This window comes from Cheilinus undulatus, linkage group 5 (genome assembly GCF_018320785.1).
Source record: "Cheilinus undulatus linkage group 5, ASM1832078v1, whole genome shotgun sequence".
NCBI lineage: Eukaryota > Metazoa > Chordata > Actinopteri > Labriformes > Labridae > Cheilinus > Cheilinus undulatus.
Genome location: NC_054869.1, coordinates 26,674,860 through 26,692,922, shown reverse-complemented (window position 1 = coordinate 26,692,922; position 18,063 = coordinate 26,674,860). Strand labels below are relative to the sequence as shown.

Here is an 18,063-nt window from a genome sequence, read left to right as displayed (position 1 = left end):
TTTAATCCATCCATGTTTGGTCAGATCATCATTTCATCCTTATAGAAAGCTATAGATGTCATCTTCATTTTGTTATTTCTCTGTCACCCATCTTTAGTTGCACTGTTCAGTTTAAGCTAAGTGATCCTTTTTTTTTTTTTTTTTTTTTAAACCATTGTATCAAGAAGACTCTTTATTTGGAGGTCATACCAGCACATAAAAGAATGACAGATATTCCACTTCTTAAACTTCTCATTCTTTGACAGTCAGTCTCATACTTAATTACTCTCTAGCCTTCTTTACCTTCCTCCTTCAGTCAAGTGATGCAACAAAAGTGCTTTGAGATAAATGCTTCTGTTGGACTGTAATTAAGGAGGCTACTTCCATTTTTAGGGGAGCCAGTGAGTGAGTCACTGTTCGTGATGTGAGCCTTCCTTTAACTTTAATCTCCTTTAAAGACTTGTCTCGGTACTTATTCTGGAAACCCTTTTGGCACAGAGAACTGGGCCAATTAAGTTGCCATGAGTGTAATGAAAGAACTCAAGATAGTAAGATAGGACACTGATTGAGAGCATCAACTTTTAATTGAATAAGTGAAGATTTGATTTCTGCAGGTACGTTCAAATGCAGTAACAATCATGTGCAGCTGAAATAGAGTAGACATAGCTCTGTGTTCCTTAAGTATAAATTCTGTGAAAACTGCCTCATCAGGCGATCTATGAAGGCATGTTAATCCAAGTTTTGCTTATCTGCTTCTTTTCTTTGTGAGGCTTGGTGGAATGCTTCGCTGTATGTTTAGATCCTGCACGATTTTACCGCACACAGCGAATCCTTTGGAGACGTCTAATGCTCTTAAGCTTTTACTTTTCATCGTGGAAAATAGGTGACAAGTGGATTATAAATTATTGTACTCACTCAGATAAGGAGAGGTTGTGGGGTGGAGGAAGGGGCAGAAAAATCTATAAGCCAAAGATGCCAGAAACCTCTTGCATCGTGTGGGGCAGCGTTTCATGTTCTCTTCAAAGACTTGACAAGCTGTTTCTCTTTGTTTCTCTTCATTTTGAACTTAGACTTGCCTGTTAAGTTTTTTTAATGTTTTTCCAGTTTTTCACTCATCAACTGGGTTGAAGTTTCATCGTTACCTTTTAAGATACTCCAACAAAAGTCCCTCTGATAAACAATTCTATTCTCTCCTCTCTAGATGCATCCTTTGGGACTATGTAACAACAATGATGAGGAGGACCTGTATGAGTACGGCTGGGTTGGCGTGGTGAAGCTGGAGCAACCAGAGCTGGACCCCAGTTGTCTCACTGTGCTGGGAAAGGTAAGGACGTAATTGATTACTTTTTCAATTTTGTGCAAGTGCCAGTCGATCAGTGGCTATGGTCAACGACACCAGCAATGATTATTTTATTAAACACTTTTGTACAACAACTAATCTCTTATAAAACCGCACACTTTAGATAGATTTGATAAGAAGGTGGAAAAGCACCACAGTACACTGCATAACAATTATCATTCACAAACAAGTATCATAAAGGCTGGATGCCAGTGTGGTTGGATTCTGACTTGCCATGTAATGTAAAAAGGTTAGGGTTAGGAGGCCTGAAGGGCAAAATTGTTAACATTTTGCAGCAGAAGCCTTTCTTGCCTACCAGAGGTCAGTTCCATGAGTGTGCATCAAAAGCTATAAAAATTGGAAAATGAACCCCTGTTAATGGTTTCAATATGGTTTAAATGTCTTAGTCGTCATATGTACCATACTAGTAAATATGAGACAATTCACTGCCTTTTTTAAAGATTTATTTTGTGGACTTTTTGCCTTTTTTAATTGGACAGGACAGTTAACTGTGTAGGAAATCGGGGAGAAAGAGTGAGGAATGAAAATCAGGAAGAGCCACAGGTCGAATTTGAACCTGAGCTTCCTGCTTGAAGACTAGCTTTCATACATGGAGTGTGCCCAAACCACAAGGCTATCTGCACCCAATTCATTGCCTTTAAAATGGTAAAAAAAATAGTCCAAGTTTTCAAAAACAGGAACATCTAGAGCCTCTATGCACAGCCAACTGTAGCATCTCAGGACACCAATACATGGAGAGAAAACTGATAGGATTAATATTTGCCTGTAAACATTATCTTGGACAATCTTGAGGGAATATGAATCAACATTGATAATGAGGTGTACTGAATGTTTTGGCGTGTGATTTTTGGCTCAAAGAGCTGGCAGCAGAAATGTTTTGTGTGGCTATAAAAAGTCCCCTTTGCTGCTCTCAACTTAAATACAATTTCCTTGTACTTAATTAAACCCTTTAAAGAATTTATCTTTGATCTTTTAGTACCAACAGAGACAATTCACGGAAGGATGATTGTGTTTTATTTTGATTCTTACTTCCCATTGCTGAGAGACTGAGGCTGAACTCAATCCCCTTCTTGTCTCTCACCGCCTGCCTTTCCCCATCCTCCTTTCCTCCCTCCCTGCCCAGACCCCTCTGGGGTCTCCGAGTGGTATTTTATCATGGTTTAATTAAGTGTTCCTCTTAATGGAATGTACCAACATTCCCCGGAGGATGAAGGCGGAGGGGGGCTGGCTATAGTCTCATTTATCCTGAGCATGCCCAGTGACAGAAAGAGAGCAGCCATTCATAATTTAAGGAGCCCTTGTGTCGTATAGACATGCTAATGGTGCACTTTCTGTGGTGGTGGCTGCTGCTATCTAGCTGATGCATACTTATGCTGAGATTTGAAAGCTGAGCTAATGTTGAGCACTCAGACTCCTCCTGACTGTAGCTAAGAATACATCATTGTCACGGGTGGCTTCTCTCTAGTAAACGGCCTGAGGCAAAGTGTCCATGTTTGGGGGTCAGTTAACAGTTCCAAAGGGAAACCAAGGAAACTATAATGGTTAACTTGTTGTTCACCACTTACCACTACTATAATTGTCATGGGAACAGTGTGCCTGTTGAAAGGCAAAAAGGCATTTAAGTCTCTGAGTGAAGCACATTTTCAAATTGTTGGTTTTGAATGTTTTAAGGGAGAAATGACTTTTCACAGAATTTTTAGGCACAATAACAAAGATGGTAACAATGGTAATGTTGGCCAGTGTACTTTTTGAGGTAATCACTTAAACCTGATCTCTGCCATCTTGCTTCAGACATGCATCCCTATGATGGGGGGCTTGAAGTCATGCATGCAAAGATTCAGAACTTTTATTTGTTTGCTTTTCTGAGTTTTGGTAAGAGACATTTCGGAGAGGATAGCAGGAACCTTCGTCGATGACCCTTTGGCACCCAGCCAGCCTCCCTAACCTCTTGACCACTCTTTTTCCTCTGTTTTTATTCTGCCAGGACTATAATTAGAGAGGGGAAAGCCCATTGTTGCATCTTGACAGAGCCTCAACTAGGGCCCGAACACAGCTGGGTGCTTTGCATTGGCACCACCGCCTTTGCCAGGGCAGACAGTGAAGTGTTTACCCCCTGCCTGTCTGCTTACTCTGCCTGTCCAGCCAGGCCAATATGCCCTGCCCCGAGCCCGGATACTATGCCCACTTTTACACACTCACCCCGCCTGGTTTGGCCTTGTGCTCGGCAGCCCCCGCCCCCCCTACCCACCGCCCTACCCGACTGGCCCCTGACTGAACCCAAGAGCCCACTCCACTTTGCCACCAACAGTGTTGGGGTCTTGTCTGGTCGGTTTATTATCCATTCAATTATAGAATCCAAGTGAACAAACAACAGGATTGTAGGAGGAAAAATGTTGTTTACACCAGTCAATGTCCAAATATAAAGTGTCTGGTAACAAAAGGCTCCAAGCTGAACTCAGGAGCCAGTAAACATATGGCAGAATGTAACCCTTCATCAGTGGGAAGGCAAAAATGCTTATCCAAGTGTGGAAGCGCAGGTTTTATTATTATTTTTATTATTTTGTATTCTAAAGCAAGTATTGATAGTCATATATGAGTGATTTTGACCTCCTGTTTAACTATCTATCTTAAGGATTTCAAGCTGCCGGCCACACACTAGACGTTTTTTTTAATCTGGAACAATTTTTAAACTGTGGGAGACCACAATCTTCAGGACAATTTCCAAAGATTTTTCATCTTTATTCCTCTGAACGCACACACTAGATGACTCAGCCAGACTGTCAGATCGCTGGAGACCACACATCTGCCGACCTGCCTACAACCTTGCGTGATCACGTGAATTCAGAAAACAAAACAAAACACGGATGTTTGTCAATACCGTCTTGCTGTCTTTCCACAACAGGCTGTCCTGGCATGTGTTACAGGTGAAGCAAAATCATAATACAAGGGAAGACTCGGGATGAAATCCCAGCTGAAATTAAGTTAAAGTTGTGTTTATGGTTGTGAGTGGTGAAAGTACATATGATCTGGCTGTGACGCTACCCAGTCTGTTCGCTCTCATTGGTTGTTGTGGGTACTCTGTCAGCGGCACTACGACCTAGAATTGTAAATATCAAATGTGTTTGATATTTACGATTTGGGATTTTCAGAGGCTACGGTGTGATTTGGAGCAGTAAAACAATTGTGTTGACACCTCACGCATGCAGACTACTCAGACAAACAGTTGTTTGCGATGAGGCTCCTCTCGGGATACGCCCCCATGATCGTCGGGGGAGGCCCAAATCAGGCTTAAAATCCTGTAGTGTGTGGCTGGCCTAAGGCCTCAGACTAGAGAAGTTTTTGGCACTTTTTTTTCCTGATTTTGCCCTTGCAGAAGTTGAATGAGATATCTTGTTTGGCAATGTTTGTTCTGTTTATTTGGTGCAGTGAGGGTTTTAGGAATCCAGAATTTATACTTACAATACAACCGGTGTCATTCAAGCAGAAAGAGGTAGTAGTTTCATGGATGCAAGCCTGTAAACCTGAGCTACTTTTATTTATTTATTTGGTCCTGTTCCTGGAAAAGGATGCCAAATGAAGGGTCTAAGAGATCGCGTTACATGTGTGTAATCATTTTTATAATTTTTATCGAACAATAAAACTGTTTTGAATGTTCTCTTCCTTTTTGCCTAAAATCCAGATTTTTTCATAAAAAGAAGAGCAAGGAAGCACAATGAAAACTGGAAAAGACATGTTTGGCAGTATTTTAGTTAACCATTTGGCTGCATTTATAGTAGAGAATTGTATATAATCATGTCAGATTTGCGTTATGAACTTTACTCCTCAGCAGCAAATACGCCTACTATGCCATATGTTTAGTTGCTTTGATTGTCCCTTGTGACAGAGCGCTTGTCCAGAAGTTTTTTGAGGTTCTTCCCAAACATCATCAGTGGGATGCTGACCAGATGAATGTGAAATATATTTCATGCTGTGGATATATGAAACAGTCTAACATGTCATGTTAAGACTCCAGCATGCTGTGACAGGGGAAAAAAAAGGATGTAGTAAAATCTTGCCTGCAACTTATATTGATTTTTTTCTACCAAAGACGACTTGTAAAATCTTCTGTTTGTTTTTTTCCCATTGCAGGCATACCTGCAGCAGGTTGTAGTCAGATGCACAAGATCATGATGTAATGCCTCTCTCCAGCACACAGCAGTCTCCTTAGTTTTCTGAAGCAACCTTATTTTCACATATAGATATTTTGGGTTAGAAAGAGGATATCTGTAGAGTTTCTCCTAATTTGTCCAATTAAACCGTTTTTTAGTTGGTTGGCCCTACATATCTGCTGTAGTCCAGCTGTAACAGAGATGCTCTGAAATCAGCAAATATTAGCCATAGAGGAAGTGGAGGAACAGAGGTCGGTCATGTCAGCCTCTGAAGTCCATGCGCACACCTCGCCAAAGTGCTGGTGAGTCATATATATGTACACAGTTTTTTCCTGCACTTCCTCTCTGGTTCCTGTGAGAGCTGCTGGACTGTTAAAGCGCTGACTTGTGTGTGCGCCGCAGCTGAACCCTCCCCCAGCAGCAGGAAAACCTTGAGAAAATCAGTTCCTACTGTAGCTAAGTTCATTCGAGACGTGCTTTGAAGTGGCTGAGTTGTCTGGGTTATGGTGTCATATAAGGATGAAACTGCAAGCTGGACACAGTTGTCTTAAGTTAGAGCTTTATTTGTAAATGTTGTAAACTGTGCTTACACCTCAGCACACATGTATCCAGGAGACTTTTATTGTAGTCAATACCATATTTTTGGCGGTCATTTCCTCTCTGCTGCCTGATTTCTCAGAAGTAGCCTCCCTCCTTTCTTTTCACTGTCTTTCACACACATACATTGCAATTTTTGGCAGCTTCTCTGGAACATGAAATCATGCCACTGGCTTTCATTGGTGGCCGAGGCTAGTCGGAGTCTTTGTCGCTGTGCCAAGGAGATATCTCTTCTTTCAAGTACGGCGGTGTCAGTCCAACAGCCTCACAGGGCCTTAGCATGTCGGCTTTTCTCCTTTCATCCTCCTCAGGCTCTCATGACCTCAGCCCCATAACTCGGGCAACTGGAAGAGGAAAGGCAAAAGAGTGGAGTTGTGGCAGATAGAAAGAAAAGTGGGAGTTCGAGGACAGCGAGGTTGGGGGTTTGGCTTGTCGAGAGGATGGCAAAGGAGAATGTGTCTGGTTTTGTAGGTGGGTGGCTGGGATTTGTGTCTCGTTTGGTACAGGGTTTTTTTTTCTTGATGCAGAAAAATGCGACCCATCCTCCCACACAGCCCTGCAGCTTGTGTAAATCAGGCCTCTTGGCTGGCATTGCATGTAAAACTTCCTGGTATGTGCTTGTTGTGTGTGGCCTGGCATTGCCCTCGACCAGCTCGTCTCTGAACCACGATCAGTTCCACCTTTATTACTGGCCAAAGACAACATTTCATCGCAGCGGAGCGCAACTGGCCCCAAAGAGCGGCCGCTACAAAGCACTTAAAAATAACAAGAGCAACAACAAAAGTATCAAGGTCTTTATTGACATGTCCTTCCAGAAATAAAGCCAGCAACTTTAAAGTTTTGCCAAAGGCATACAGCCATAAAAAGTATATCCTGTGTGGGAAGCTCCGTCTTTGACACACATACAATACAATCCTAAAATTAACATGAAACAATATGAAGGCCCAGAGGAGAGTGTCCCAGTCTTTTTCAACCCTGGCCCTCAAGTTGGCACTGTGGGAGAGCAGGCCAGACCAAACAGCCGCTGCATCTTAGTGCTAAGTGGCTTTTGGACTCTAACCGTGTCTGGCATCTCAGCCAGAGCTGCAGAGAGGGTGTAGTGTGAGTAAGAGAGAGGGATGATGGGGATATAGAAGGTACAAAAGTGCTGCCTGCAAGGAAGGTGTGAGTGTGTGCCTGAAGAAAAGAGAGAAGTGCACAAAAAGAAAGAGACGGATGAGTGTGATACTACAGGGCGACTGGCTCTGAGCCTGTGGCCAGGTTAGCTGTCCTACACACTCAGGTGCGTGCTCGAGGTCGTCCCGAGGCCACGGCAATGCCAGGAGGGTGTCAAACCGCAGAGCTTGTTGTAAAGAAGCTTCAATGCTGGATTCAACTGGCAGCTGCAAGGCCTTGTTTTCAGATCACTTCTAATACAGCATGTTAGCCTTCTTGGAGAGGATTACTGTGTGATCAGTGGGTGGGTTTGTTGCTGTGCCATATATATGGGCGTATTAGCTTCTACACTTTTTATCAGGAGTAAAAGGCTGGCACATCAGCTGGTGTTTCGATGAAGACAGCTGAATGACTCACTGTCTCTCTCATCACTTTCATTTTTCATGTCTCTCTGTTTTTCTTCACTCTCTGCAGAGACCTGAGTGAAGCAGAGAGGCTCTGTAGCAGAAAGAAGGAAAATTGCTATAGTTTTTCTCACTCTGCAGTCTCCAGAGTGTTTTGTTAGATTGCAGTGAGGCCGCAATAGCGATTGATTTGCAACGGCAGCTTTTGTTCAATACTGAAGGAGCTTTTTTTCTCCTCCAAGAGTTTTTGAAAAGAAATCTTTTCACAGCAGAGCCATGCAGATACAGGATATTGATAAGACAATTTTCTCTTTGCTTGGGCTCAAATGGTAAGACTGACATCCTTCCAGTGAAAGCCCACCACTGAAAGTCAATATTGGGTCACTCAAATCCAATCCATCATACTTCATGCCACAGCTGAGGCTGGTGTTGGAAATACAATAACTTTTTAGCCCAAAGGAGGTTTCTATGAACTTTTGAGTTCCAAAAAAGCTAAAAAAAAAATTGCATAGTTATTGTTGAGGTTGATGTAGAGATGCACTGTCTCTAACTGCTTTACTGTAACCCAAATACTGTAAGAGAGCTCACTGTGGTAAAAGCCCCTACTCATATGCATATTTGCACCAATTAACTGACTAATCATACTAATAACTAATTAGATATATTAACCATGCTCAAGTGCTGCTACTAATTAATATATTCATAATAACTCAAATGCTCTAAGAAGGCTCTCTGTGGTAAAATGCCTCACTTCTTGTGCATACTTGCATTAATATAATCCATTTACCCTACTCTTCTGCTGCAAGTAATTAATCTATTCACTGTAACTCAAATGCTGTGGTACAATGCCTCAGCTTTTATCTACCTCATGTACATCTGCCCACATCCTCGCATGTTTTATACTCTGATCATGTCTAGTCAGTATCCTTTCAGCCTTTGCCCATCTTGCAACCATACTTTCAATGCTCACAGAATTGTATACACAAGAAATGTACATAGTTAAATCAGAATTTTCCTACTTTATCAGTTTTTATTTGATGTTTAATTCCTGTATACTGAGATCAAAGCTACCTGGAGTCAAATTCTTTGTTGCATAAGCATATCCTGCCAATAGCTAAATCTGAGATAAAGAGCTTTATTTCCTCTTTTTTGCAATGACCAAACCATTTTGTTGGTTATTGGGTGTAATTACCCACGCCGATGAAATCGGCAGGGGGTTATGTAAAGGGTTCTGTATCTTTCTATCTTTGTTTGTTTGTTTGTTTGTTTGTATGTGTACAAGATAACTCCAAACGGAAAGTCGGATCTTCACCAAACTTTCAGGGAATGCTGGGATAGTGACAGGGAGGAATCGATTAGATTTTGGTGATGATCCACACACCCGTTCATTTTTTCTTGGACTTCGAAATTTTGAACACCATAGTAATCAATGGGAGCGTCAGTTCCTCGGTGGCGCTGCTTAGGCGTGGGTCTGCCGCCTCAGACGGCCATTCTAGTTTTGGATGATTAGCACCCAGCAATCAAATCAAGTTGTCAAAAAATGAAAAAACAAGATCAAAACTTTAGTAATGAGCTTTTGTCTATTTACTCGTGCAGCATGAGGGGTAATTTCCACACTCTAACTCTTTAGCTTCCTCTCCACCTGCCCCCTTGCCCCAAACACTCTGAACAAACATTTTAGAAACACCACAGCATGGAGGGAGGGATAGAAAGAGAAACTGAAAAAGAGAGGAGGAGCAGCAGGGAGAGTGGAGAAAAGCCTGTGAAGCTCGGTGCACTCGGGGGGCCTGCCTCTCGGGCTCTCCTTTCATGTTTGTGTACGCCTCAACTTGCTGATATTATCTTGGCTGCTCTTCCTGGCGGGGTGTCGGGAGAGGCTTCCACTGCGTCCAGGCAGGGCCTCTCTCACTATCTCTCTTTTTCTTTCTTTCTTCCTCACTTCCTTATGTCTCTGTCCCTCTCTCAACCACTCACTCTGCTTCCCACTTCACCCCCCCCAAAAGAAAGTCCCTCTCCTAAATCACCGCTCCACCACGTTTCACGGCACTCTGAGGCGCCCAGGATCCCACTGCGCTCGTTGCCATGGTCACTGGGAAGCTTCTTGTGTCATGTGGCTCAAAGTGAGCCGTCCCTGGGCCGAATTACCCAACTTTCAATGGGAGGCCAAATGACCATTATTAGACTTCACAGCTCAGGCCTCTATTTAAAGAGAGAAGAAAGGAGCCCTGGGGACTTCAGATGAGAGAGATGGAGGGAGAGAGAGAGAGAGAGAGAGGGTGAAGGAGAGAAATAAAGAAAAACAGAAAAGTAGAGAGGAGGGGAAATAAGAGGAAGGGTACTTAGGGGTTGTTACTTTTTATTTTTCCCCACCCTTGCATTGATTTTTGTTCTTGATCACGACTGTTATTTGAAAGTCAGACACCAGCCACAAGTAAAGCTCTCCTGTCTGTCAAACAGCGCCCAGAAAAGACGGGGCGGCACTGGATCAAAAGCGGCACTGTGGAAAAAGTAAATCTTAGAAAAGATAGGACCAGACATCCACCCACGTCAACCAAAGCCCTGTCTTTTCTCTCTTCATCTCCGTCTAAGCCTGTTGCTTTGTAGGGGAATGTGCCTGTGTGCGTGAGAATCCTCGCACCCTGCACCCCGCTGTGTATGTCAGGGCCATGTTGTCTTAAAGGCTCGGGGTCCGCAGCCTGGCACGGAAGCTGGAAACTGAAGCTCCTGGTCCCCACGCAGCTAATCTGATGCCTCTTCCTACTACAGATGATTCTTTTAGCGGAGGGTGAGGGGGTGAAAATGTCATCCTGCCCTTGTGGTTTAAACTTTCTTTTATGCTCTGCCAGGGAGGCAAGGTCTGGCCCGGCACAAGGAGACAGAAGAAGCGGATTGTGTGTAAATCTATGGGTGTGTGTGAGGGTGACATTGGAGCTGCCCATGCTCTGAAACTGTGACGTAATGGAAAAGAGAAACACGGAGAAAGGGAAGGGACGAAGAATGGAAATGCAACTGGAAGACAATGGAAGCGACATTAGTATTGTTTATATTAGAGACCAGCATAACAATTAAGTTTAGATTAGACATTTGAATGGTGGGTTAATGGTCCTAAAATTTTATTCTCTTCATTGGAATTTTCATTATCTACAAAAGCGCCTAAGCTAAAAGAAGTGAGATAAGACAAGGCACATTCTTCACTTGTGGTGTTTTCACACATGCACAAAACTTCTGGAAACTTTTCAAAACAAAGTGTGTTGCATGTGTGAACCTAGATAGCTGACTTTACCTGGACTTTTTTCTTCCAGTCCCCTTGTAAAATTTGTATATATCCAATGCTCAAATGCAGCAGAAAATTTAAGGAAAATTCACTGAAAGTGAGCAGGTGTGATTGCATCTATGTTACACAACCAGAGCAATCGTCACATAAGTAATTAGACATGTTCAAACTCATCTATGTGTGCCACAATGTCCTTTTTTACTTAATTTTCGAAACATATAGCACATTAAAATGCATATTCAGGTGCCCCCTCAAAACAAACCTGTGATGACATACTTGACTCAATTCTGAGCATAAGATCACAGAAGAACGACTTTATAAGTCTCAAAGCACACAGCAAAGCACATACTAAGGACTTTTATTGTCAAAAAATATCAGAAATATTGTGCTTCTCATTGAATTTACTTAGCTTTAGCACGGGTTCCTTAGAGTGCAGGAGCAACCGTGTTTACAGATGCTTCTCTGACGTCTCTGCCATTGTTTACCGCCGCTTCTTCGAATCGTCATGGACTTAAAAAAAGGAGTTATGAGTTCAAACATAAGCAGTTGGACAACAAAAGATGCAGCGCTTGGTTCAAGACAAACTAAGCTCATCCGTTGCAGCTCACACTGTGTTGAAGCCCCAGACCGGGGGACAGATACTTTGCAAAGTGAGTACACTAGCTGCATGTTGCTGTTATTATGCACAGTAAACTTGGAGAAGAGAAAATACACGTTTCCTCATTGCTATGCTTCACATTAACTTCTCTGATATTAACAGGGTTGGGTATTGTTTGTTTTTTTTCCAATACTGGTGCCAAATCGATACTTTTTAGAAGGTGCCAGTGCCTAAACGGTGCCTTAAAAGATATTTTTAAGAGAAAAAAAAAGTCATTTAAAAGTTGGTAGGTGAAAAAAAAGCTGTCTTGTTATTGTCAACACCAACTGTTTAAAAGACGTGTTGGGCTCTGTCCAGTCATCTGTTATCTTAGATTTATGTAGCATCTTCTTTTACACCTTGCTCTGCCTTCTGAGACTCCACCCACCCATGCGCCTCCCATTCAACAGGGAAAACTTCTCCCTTTAAAGGGACATGTGTGAATAGGAACTCAAAAAGATTTCAGATAGTTATAAAATGTTCTTTAAATTTCCTGGAGTGCATGTGTGAAAGTATCTTTTGTACTGCTTCATTATTCATAGATTGTGAAGTTTTCTTATTGCCACAGATCTTGAAAGAGGGAGGTGGAGATAAGGCAAAGGAAAAATGGTCAGGAAACAATGCATTAGGCCATCTGTAACCCCTCACATTGTTTCTGAAGTGAAATCAGTCATGTGAAGTGTAGCAAAAGATGCCTTTAAAGTCTTTGTTTTGAATAAGATTTAAGGTATGTTTTTCAATCTTCTTCTGACCATGTGTTTAATTCTTTAAAGTCTTCAAAGACTTGAGGCTTTGAAGTGTAACTCTAAAGGAAAATCCCATAGATTTCATGCATCATGTCCTTTTTCTAAAAACTGCATTAAAAAGTTGAATTTTCTTTTGTAGTCCAAGGAAAGCTCTTTGAAGTCTGATTAGATGCCTCAAATGATGTAATTTTAGTCAGCACTGGCCGGAGTCTAGACTACAGATTTTCAAATTAGAAATTAATTTTTGTGTCAAGCACATCAGACTTCTGAAGAATGCCAAAGTATTATAACTTAGATGCCAGGCTGCACTGTGGGAAGTGTAGTAATTAGGTATTCTTTTAGAGGAATATTGCATGTAGTTTGAAGAAAGTTTAAAAGAAGTCAATGACTCCCTGAACCTCCCCATGACTTAGTTTGATGTTTTTATCTGAAATGAAACAAGCAACCAAAGGTTAAGTCATTCTCCTGCGCCAGTCCTCCGCTAGGACCACTGCACAGCAGGGGAACAAGAGGTACAGCGAGAAGGAGGAGAAATAGGGGTTATAGGGCCGAGTCCTGACCTGCTCTGCCTTGTTTGCCCAAGGAAAGAAGAGACCACAGGCAGCAGCAGCTTCCCTCCACCAGCAGCAATTTAATATTGCAAATGATTGAAGCAAGAACAGCAACTTCTCTTTCATGCAAGCAGAGACACGGCCTCCTAAAGCAGCTTCAAGGCAGAGAGAGATTAGAGGAAAACCGTATGACTGCAGATGAATTAAGGGAAGGAGAGAAGCAGCCGTTTAGTGAGATGCCTCGGCTCATCTGAAGTCTCGGAATTTTGATTATGCTGCATTTTCACACTATAGCATCCAGTTTATACATGTTTACTGCTGTGGCGCTTCCAGTTTTTGCTGATCCAGAAAGTCTATAAATAAGATGTATAGCTTAGGATTTTGTAGCTTTTCTAAGTGTTGTGGACACTAGTTAGATCAGAGGATTGGAGCAATTGTGATGTTTTTGCCTTGAAAAGTGCCACAGTTAGTGATCCTAATCATCAGGAGTTACTAATAACATTTACTTAACTTTCTGTTATTGAGTAGTGTCTTTTTGTACTGCTACTTTTTTTTTTTTTAGCACATTTTAAAATCAGTACTTTTACTTCTACATAAACTGGAGTGTTGATGTCTCAGGGTTAAACATTTTTAAATTGATTAAACTCCATTCTGAGTGAAATGTTTTTCATTGTCAAATCTGGGGTGGGGGGGCAGCGTTCCCATCATGCCCTTGGGCAGAGTGTTTAGTTGTGTTAGGATGTTGTACAGTGATCCCTGCTGGGGTTCTTTTGGTCATTTTTCTCGTAGATTGTTTTTGATGTGAGCCACATTCACACCATGAGTAAAGTTCTCCACTTAGTCTGTGACTTCAGGTGCTCCTAGAGGATAAATAGTGCATATTCATCATCAGTATGCATTGCCTTGCTATGAGGTTGACCCTCTGCTTAGTTCTTGCATGAAGAGACCCACCTAACCACAGATTTTCAGGAGTTTTTTGATGAGTTTTTGGCACAAATGGAAGAGATGTGCTTGGAGTACAAGCACGGGTGCACAACGTGGATGTGATTCATAATTGATAAGACCTTTCCTTTCAATAATTGCTTGAAGCAACTGCAGGGTATCATTAGGGTAGTACACTCTCAAAACAGATGTGTTAAAAATAACACATCATGTGTTAATTTTTAACACACTGGCGTGTCTCTTTAAGGACAACACACTTTGTGTTACTTTTAACACATTCAGTGTGCGTGCACATTTAACACATGTTGTGTGTTAAGTATTTCAACACAAAGATGTGTTAAATATTTTTTTCAATTATCCTAAAATGCTTTTTTTTGCCTGTATGCTGAAACTCAAATAAATAAATAAATAATAATCACAAAATAACTGCTTAAAATTCAGGTCAGATTTATTTTATTTATTTTCAAACAAAAGTATATAATGTATAACAACATACAGTCTTGGTGAGTCTAATGTATGGATGGAAAATAAGCTTTTTAGACCATAACATTGCATTTTGTACTGGAGTATAGGTCTTTTGTACAAAAATGGTGACTGTAAAAGCTTTACCAGACACTAAATAAAGTAAATGCATTAGAAAAGTCAAATCATTCTCCAGTTGTATACTGACATTTGAAAGCACTAATTAAAAAATCAAACTGAAAAAACAGTTCAGCGTGAAAATTCACAGAATTTCAATTAATAGAATTCAACAACAGCGCAGTAGCCTACAAATAATTGATGCATCAGGTCATGCTGTCATTAAACTGCACAACCACAAGACAGGGGGCACCATGCACTTGTTGCATCCTCTAAGACATAACTGAAATTGACTTGTTCCAAAACAGCTTAGAACAGCGTGTCTATGGTGCATGTCAAACTGTCATCTTGAAGTGGAATGGTGACTTTGTCGTTCTTTACTGCAGTGGCATACGGAGTTGTTGTGCTGGGGTGTCCTGTACACAAAAGATTGGGCTGATGGACTGCTGCCTCAGAAGCTGGGGATGCTGGTTCCAGTCTGGAAAACAAAACATCAAATAGGGATGGCAATAAATCAATATTGATCATCTTTGTTATGATGGGTTTCATCAGTGTACAAAATGTGTTGTTTATATTCATGACAATAAGCAATATCTTTAATTAAGTCAAACTTCACTCAAAATTATGAAAATATTTAAATATATAATCCCAATGGTTTATTATCACTTTATTCTATCAAAAAGTAGATACGGTGTTTTTTTTTTTATATTTTGAAAATGAAAAATTTTAACATGTAAACGAGTTATTCATTTCTTAAGTTATGCATTTATTGAAGAACCCAACTGTCAAACACTGTAAGGGTCACATTAAGGCACCAAAGTAAAATTTATTCTCAACCTGTGTGAAACGCTGAATATTGATGCATACATCTCCCTACCATGCAGTCCACTATAATGATCAATTACCTAACCAAAGGTGATTTTCCATACCAGCGCTGACATTTTGATATTGAAAAATTCTTAAGTATGTCAAAGCAAAACCCTTTTCAACATTTGTTAATAGCCGAGATGGGATTCACTAATTCAAAAGTGTGAGACATTCATAGACAAAAACATCTTTCTTACCGGTCTAAGGTCCAAGGTTTAAGGTAGGGATGATTTTACACTGTATCTGGTCCATCCTTTGGCCCTTCCTAGAGGCAGATAGTGTGCCAGGAGCTGAAGAGCTCTGAAGCAAAGTGACTCTAAGCAGAACACCAAAGGCATACATGCAATTAGTGATTCCACCTCTGATCAATAAATTACTACCACAGAGAAAAACAGTATCCACAAGGATGTGCTGGAGAAATTTAGACCCATCAGTTTAAAGAATCACAATAACATTTTTTGTTTTTTTAGTGGTTCAGCACAAGTGGCGATATGAATCAAAGTACAAATTAATATATTCTGGCCCTATGGGATTCCCCTCAGATAATATTCCTATAATAAAAATGAATGGCACAGGCCATGTGCCCACCAAATAAAAACACATTAGACTGACAAGTCATTGTATCTGGTATACATAGAAGGCAACTTACCATTCTCTCTCCTTGGGGTCCTTTTCAAGTGTTGCCACTTTTAGGACTTTTGAAATGATGTGTCCTCCCCATATCCAAAGGTCCTCCTCCCCCGGAAAAATTTTTCCAAACTCTGCATCACACTGAAGATAGCAGATAACACAACAATATTAAAAAGGGAACCATTCCCATTTTACTTCTGTGGTCTAAGACAGTCCAAAAATATTAGTTAAAAATGAAAAAAAGAAAAAAAAGCCCTAAATCAAAATCTATTGTGCTTCAACGAGGAGAGCACATTTGAGTATTTAAAAGAAAATAAGGATTTTTAGTAGGCTATGGTGGGGGACTGGCTAGGGGGTATCAGGGTGTGCTCCCCAGGAGAAAAAAATTTAAAGTTAAAGGCATCAATCTTGTGCAATTTCAGGGCAAAAAAAAAGTCAAAATTGCAACAGGCCACATAACTATCTCTCACTTTAACTTCAACTAATCTACACAAAAAATGTGTGCCAGACCCTTTATTTCCTGTTTTGTTTACATGATTATGCTGGAATCACACTTTTTTAATGTTTGTCAGCCTAAGTAAAAAAACAATGTGTCAAATTATCTAATTAAATAATAAATGGAGTTACTTTCTTGCTCAAGTTCATATCCTGGAAAGATCAACACTGCTTATTCATCTTTGTTTAATGTCCATTTGATAAATCTAATTATAGACACAGAAATGTTTACTGCAGCTGCATCTCTTACTGATGAAGGAATATAACAGGAACAAATGACTTAAATCAGTGACTGTTTCATTCAGCTGTTGCTCCACATCTTTAACCTGACAGCTACTCTCCTTCCCTCTACCTTACTCAGGCAAAAGGGAGATTATTTATACCCACTAATTATCAATAGTAACTAGGGTGTGATGAGATCAAAACGCCACAAGATTTCTCGTCGCGGAAAAATCAATCTTGCAAGATCAATATTGCGCAGATACTTGGAACAGCAGCTCTCATTACAGAAAACAATACCAAACTGGAAGTTATAAAAGATCACAAACATGCCCTGGACACTATAAAACTGTTGGTGAGAGAGCAAATGAGGAGACGGAGCTGATCCAGTATCCATTAAGATGACCGTTCTAACCACCCCCTCGCGTGCGCTACTTGGGCCGCACATGATCCACCTATGCATCATCATAACGATGTGAATTGATGAAATTCTGCTGGTGAAAGCCTGTGCAGTCTCCATGAGGAGAATACAGCGTTTATTTAGTTTGTGAATGTGCGCAGACTCGCTCGTAGTGCCGCTATTTGTGACTTTGTAACTTTGAGTCGCAGCTTCGTCATGTCTCCTTCTTGTCTCACCGTCTGTCAGTCACACATCCATCAGCTGTTGGCTGTCCATATCATCAGTCAGAATCTTAACGTGTACCGCAATGGGTCTGCATACTGCAGCAGTAAACTTAGCAAAACAAACTCTGTTTGAGCACCATAGAGTCCACTGTTAGCTCCAAAAAGCGAAGTTAGAGCTTCAGTTAAACGCGCCCTGTTTGTTGTATGACAGCAGACAGAGACACACACTCACTCACCACCAACGCACACACATAAACACACACACTCATCTGTGCGTCGTGTCCAACACTGTTAAAGCTCATATGAGAAAAAAAGACCACAAAACGATACAATAATCTATTTCTTTAAATTACAACGTGTTAATGACTTAAAGATTAATTTTGAGTGTTTTAAATATGGATGTCCTTAAAGAGGATGAAAAATAGTTTGATTTTACTGATGCAGCTCTTTATATTTCAGTCTGTTGTAAACAGTACTTAAATTCCTTTTAAATAATCTAAATGCTTTTATTATATATAATTAAATATAATATTAAATATAGTAATTGTAATTGTAGTGATGAGTGTATAGTGTAGTAAATGAAAGATTTTGTAGACTTTTAAAAATGAAAGGTTTGATTTAAAGAGCATTAAAATGTACAGTTTGAGTCAAAGTTAGACAAAGCATACTCATACAGCATTAATAGCCTATTCAATACCTAATTCAAACATTTTTTAATAGATCTGAATGTGTTGCAATTATGACTTTCAGTTGTATAAAGGACATATATCCACCCCTTCTTTTTTTTTCCAAAATTAGAAAAAAGTGTAAAATCTCATCTCATGTTGCATGGGCCCAAATCTTGTCTCGTCTCGTC

General features: G+C 40.6%; 1 protein-coding gene across 2 annotated transcripts in view; it reads left to right on the top strand.

The window, feature by feature from the left end:
• Window positions 1-18,063, top strand: part of znrf3 (zinc and ring finger 3) — a 99,584-nt gene that overhangs the window by 50,232 nt on the left and 31,289 nt on the right. For both annotated transcript variants that reach the window (XM_041787985.1, XM_041787984.1), the window contains exon 2: window positions 1,181-1,303. In XM_041787985.1, the coding sequence (XP_041643919.1) occupies window positions 1,181-1,303 (123 nt within the window). The remainder of the gene's footprint in view (window positions 1-1,180; window positions 1,304-18,063) is intronic.